This window comes from Limulus polyphemus, unplaced genomic scaffold (genome assembly GCF_000517525.1).
Source record: "Limulus polyphemus unplaced genomic scaffold, Limulus_polyphemus-2.1.2 Scaffold35, whole genome shotgun sequence".
In the NCBI taxonomy this organism is placed as follows: Eukaryota; Metazoa; Arthropoda; class Merostomata; order Xiphosura; family Limulidae; genus Limulus; species Limulus polyphemus.
The window spans coordinates 1,518,391-1,524,103 of NW_013665645.1; the positions used below are offsets into that span (position 1 = coordinate 1,518,391).

At 34.0% G+C, this 5,713-nt stretch overlaps 1 protein-coding gene across 1 annotated transcript in view; it reads left to right on the forward strand.

Moving 5' to 3' along the window:
• LOC111086149 (transcription termination factor 2-like) overlaps window positions 1–5,713 on the forward strand; it is a 33,281-nt gene that overhangs the window by 24,929 nt on the left and 2,639 nt on the right. Inside the window, exon 4 of the mRNA XM_022387841.1 lies at window positions 4,529–4,612. Within this exon, the coding sequence (XP_022243549.1) occupies window positions 4,529–4,612 (84 nt within the window). The remainder of the gene's footprint in view (window positions 1–4,528; window positions 4,613–5,713) is intronic.

The following is a 5,713-nucleotide window of genomic DNA, read 5'->3' on the forward strand; positions in this document are numbered from 1 at the left end:
CGAGGAGAGTTAAGCCTGATTTTTTTTTAGTGATTATAGTAAAGCACTTAACAATTTTTATTTAATTTAATAATACACCAAAGGATATAGACTAATAACAGGCAAAATGTAGACATTCACTTCTAAAAATTTTCCTGGCTTTCTAACTATGTGACAAGAGCCGTTACAAATTCATCCAAACTAGTCATTAACTTTCCCATAGGAACGATGTTGCTACTCAGAGTGAAATTGACGGTTATCTGTTCAGAACACAATGTTTTACAATACACCATTGATATTTACATACACTAGTTGATAGAGGAAAACTTTGACTTTCTATTGGTTATAGGTAATATATAATGAAACGTAAGAGAGAGAACTATCAATGAATTGTGAAAGAGAGGATGTGTCAAGTGGGTGTGGCAGGAGGGGTCGGATTTTGTATTTGATAGCTCTGTAACTAAACAAAATTGAAGGATATAAAAATTATGGTCTGTTTAAGCAATAACGATTTTATAGAGAGTATTTTACATTTAATTTCGTACATTTTCGAGGGGTGATAGATAAAATAGGGATGATGAGATGCTAAGACAAAATGTGTCATGTGTGTTACACTAGTGGAAATTCAGGATTTTTGTATATATTTCCTTGCATGATTAAGAATTTAAAACTTGTATATTATTAAAATATGGATTATTAGGTAAGATTTTATGCTATTCTAATTGGTATAACATAAACAAAAAGTAGTTCATTAAACTTTTGAATGTAAGACACTAAAACCTTGTGTCATGCACAGTAAAGGGTACCTGGGGCAATAGGGTTAATGTGGTCCTTCACTGCCTTACCTTGCTTCCATTTGAACCACTGTCCATGTGCTTATTGTTTCACCTCTATCTTAAGACTTATTTCCTGTTCTTCTTAGCCTGTGGATATCAGAGGTCAGATTTATTTACCATTGATGTTTCATGTACTCTATATCATTCCACATATATTCTCCTTTATCCAGATTGCTCTTTCTTCTCCAAAACTTTGATGGCTCAAGAGGGTAACTCCTCCTTTTCACTGATTTCCCTTCCTTTCATTCCCACCTTCATCTTGTATGCGCTCTTTGCTGTCATATTGCCTGCATGTCTTCCTTCTGTGGTGCCCATTCTTGCCTCTTTATTCCTTGACAGACATCCTCTGTTTGTGATCTTTCTCCTTCCATGTTCACCAATTTGGTTCGGCTTTTAATTCGATTGGTTATTCTTTTGTATCCTCTTCTTCCCATACTTTGTTCTAGGTGTCTTTTCATCAAATCAGACACCTAACTTTTTCATTGGTGTCTCTTCTCCATCGTCCCTTGGAGGAAACTCATCAATCGGGTATGTGAACTACCCCTCATACATTCATACCTCACTATTTGCATCGTGGTATCTTCAGCTTCAGGTTATCGTCTTCTACCTGTAGCCATTCTTCAGACTTCAGTGATACTTTGACTGGATAAGTTATCTTTTATTTCTCTTTTCTTCATTTTCAACGCCTTTTTCCCTTTTCGTTCTTTTTGTCTGTTGCTACTCATTGTCTAGATCCTGCTCTGTGGCGAGTGGTGCCTGACAAGGTATTCATTAACCATTCAAATCTGCACTGTAAGACCTTGTTGACTTACATATTATGATTTCCATGGCCAAAAAATGCACACTGCTGAGATGCTTGTAGGTTTATCCTTGCGACATGTTTGCTTCATTAGTTTGCCCATCCCAGACCATACTCACCCATGGACTACATGGGTAAAGAAGAAGGGGATAGCTGCCCATCCCTGCCATGCCTTGTATTGAATAAATCAGTCTGCTTTTCAAAATAGGGTTTCATGGTCACCCATTGCACTCTCTCAGGTGTTGTCATTCCTCCAGACTCTCCACTGCACTTTTGTTCCCTTTTTCTTCTAGTGGAGTTTGAGAGTCCTTACTACTTTCAAGTTCAAAGCCACTGGGGTGGTGGATGGTAGAGGCATCCTCCTGTATATGTTAAGAAAATCACAAATAATAAGTAAATGATTCTAAAACCATTCAGTTGAGAGTAGGGTGGTGGTGTTCTGTGATGTAACATTGCAGTTCACCCTCTTGATTGGAATCCCTCATTCTATCCCCACATGGATGTCAATTCCCAGTGGCTGGGTTTTTGATTTAAAGCTAAACCAATCAACATAAGACCTCACACATTTATTATAAATGTCTCTATTCCCTCACTCATATATACTCTTATTACCCAAGCTGTGTTTGTCATGATGGAGGTACTTGCAGATTACTATGGTTCTTCCCCTTCCTCTATCCTTCGATGTTCTTATTATTTAGAGGATGTTACTGTGCTTGGAGCGGTTCGTGTCATTTTAAGTTTTAATGAGAAGGGTTAACATTACACAAATATATTTTTGATGTCAGGTTTCCAGATCGATCAATCAATTTCTCACATTGTTACCACATGCCTTATTCATGGGTCGGGGGATATGAGATTCCCCCAGTCTCATGAACTTGAGGTGAAGGTAGTATGATCCTCTTTCCTATCCCTACCAGATGGCTTGGTTTTGGATTATAGTTGACTTTTTGCCAGTATGATCCTCTTTCCTCCACCCACATGGATGTCGGTTCATAATGGCCTGGGTTTTAGATTGTAGTTGACTTCCCGGCTTTATGATCCTCTTTCTTACCCCCACATAGATGTCAGTACTCAGTGGCTAGGTTTTGGATTGTAATTGACTTACTGATGACATGATCCTCATCCTACCCTGCATGGATGTTGGTTCCCAGCAGCATGGGTTTTGGATGTAGTTAACTGGCCATGTATGGTTTGTCGTACACTACCCACTCTACATCTAAGAGCACATCCTTTTAATCCTACTCAATTTTATGTTTTCTGGGATTGAGTTTAATAAATATTATATGGTTTCGATCCTTATCCTGCTATAGTTCTCTCCAACTTGGATGTGCTCCTCTGTCTTTCCACCCATATATATGTGACATCTTTCCATAATGGGCTAAGAGTATACCTGGTTCAGTAGTGGTGCGGTCTCCCACATATGATCTTTGAATCCGAAGATCTCCTCTTGGGGAATGTCCATGAGACGCTTCTGAAGGATTCTTCTTTCTTTCTCTCCACCCAAAGACGAAAGGCGGAAGACTTACGAAATGTCGTTCTCTACATTTGTAGGTTTCTACAATAGGCAGTTGCTCTCCATTTGAAACTTAGATTCATTATGAATACTCTGCCTAAACAACCTATCAGAAATCTAAATCAGTTTGTAAATTAAATATCAATGAAGATAAACAGTAGTACTGGGTCACAGGGTATTATCATTTTGTATCAAGATTTCTTGACCTTTGTGTTTTTCTGACATCATGATAAACAGTAGTAGGTTTCGTGGAGACCTGAACAATTATCCTTCAACAACTTTACATAGAAGTTGTTTTTCAGGTTGATGTGAAGTACAAAACTTAGCCTAATATTATGCAAGGTGAGACAATGTCAGTATCTGCCATATTGGGAATAGAAAAGCTTTAGAGACAAAATATATTTTAGTGAAAATTTTGTTATTTATATGAAATACACACAACTCTTTTTTTTTGTAGTAAACATTTTTAATAAGTAGTGTTTATTAACTGTTCTGGAAATTTGGAAAAAAAATCATGAGATGCATGTAATGAGGTCTTTTATGGAGATTGAATGAGTTATGTATTTATTCCTAGTCTAAGATCTACGTGTTATTTATCATTTGTCATCATGCATGGTCTGTCTTTGCTATAAGTGTTTAGAAATAAATATTCGTGTTAAACTGCGCAAATAAGAAAACAAAAACTCAACTCAGCACATGAATGTTAATGTGGCCACTAAAAAAAATACTTTATCTGAATGATAAGGCAGTTAAACTTCACTGATGTTATAAGATGAGAAGTTTAGAATTATTTGCTCAATAGCATGTTACTATGCTTGTTTCATGTAAATTGTCTGTTTTATTTACTAGTTCAGGAGTTGGAAGTCACAACTTTAAAAGTTCACACACCAAAATATACCTACAGACTAAAATTACCTCTGCTGACAGAAAGTGTTAAATGTTTTTTCTATGTTAACATTTGATCATACCTGCATGTAGTGTTAATTGGAATTGCAGTTAACAGAATTAAAGTTGCCATCAGTGTTTTCTCACAGTACACATGTAGAAATTGTGAATTTGGAGAATTAGTCATACATACTATTTAGTTCAATCTCAATTATAAACTCTTTGACAAGCATTTTTGTGCTTATATTCTGTTTTTCCACAATATATCTATTAGAGGGATAAAAGAAATATGCAATTTTTTTGCTTTCACTTAACTTTTTAGTTATAGGTAGAATGTTTAATTCTGTTACAAAATTGTACACTCCTTAAAAAGGTTTTGTCTGGGAAAAAAATCTAGGTCAGGCTATGAACTAGCTGCCTTGTACTTGCAAATGTGCAATTCATTTATACAGCTCCTTGTTTTAAGTAATTGTTTCTTTGAATTTTTTGTCTCATATAAAACTCTTTTATTCATAGTATTTTGCCATCACTTTGTACCAAGCATAGTGGAAGTGTTGTTGAACTACAGTGTTTGAAATCCACATCTTCTGGTGAAAAAAGGTGAGAAATTTAACATAGATTGTATTACTAGCATGGATTTGTAAAGTGTGAGATATAAATCTATTTGTAAGAAGAGGATGGATGATTCTACAAATGTCATAAACTATTTTGGTATCATAAAAGTATCAACAAGTTCATTTTAGATTTTGTTAGGCAGGAATTGATTCATTATGTACTATTGTTTTTTAAAACTCTCAATATGGGCTTGGTCAATTTGACTGACCACAACCTTTTTTGTACTCAATATAGTGTGTATATCTTCACAAAATTTGGCAATTTTTCAGTTAACATTACAAGTCTTTCACATACAAAAAATCATATTGTTTAGTGAAGTATTTTTAATAAAAATAAAGATTTGTCCATGAATATATTGAGTATTTTTTTATAGTCCATTTGCAAAGTATTTTCATGTTAAAATTAAAATACTTTTCCTCCTCTCAAAAATTTCAAATTTCCTAAGTGTAATCTGTAAAACCTCCTAAATGCATATCAAACGTTTTTTTTTTCAGTAAAACTTTATAGTTTATTTGTTATTTTCACTACCCTATCTCAAAATGGGATCGGTCAATTCGACCAACCTCGTAACCACCAAAAAAAATTTAAATAAACCTAAATTACTCTTTTTTTCTTTCTAGAATGACTTCAAATTGTAACATGAAACTACATTTGTTTATCCTAAGTAGCTCTAAGTTCGTAACATAATACATCTATTCATAATTAAATTTTATTGTTTTATTGCCCTTTTTACTACTCTTTGAACTGTGACTAACTACTATCTATGCCATAAAAGTTGTAAATCACTTGAATTACATTACCCATGAGCTGCTCGCATGTGTGCATTGTGAATCATTTTAATTATATTATTATTATTATTTATTTTATCTAATCTAGTCTTAAATAACTAAAAAAGATATGTATTTTTAGATTTTAGTTACTTTTGTAATAATAAATAAAGAATAATCATAAAAAACAAGAAATAAAGTACTTACCCAATCTTCTTTTTTCTTGCCCTCAATTGTCGAATAGAGTTAAGCCTGATTTTTTTTTTAGTGATTATAGTAAAGCACTTAACAATTTTTATTTACTTAAATAATACACCAA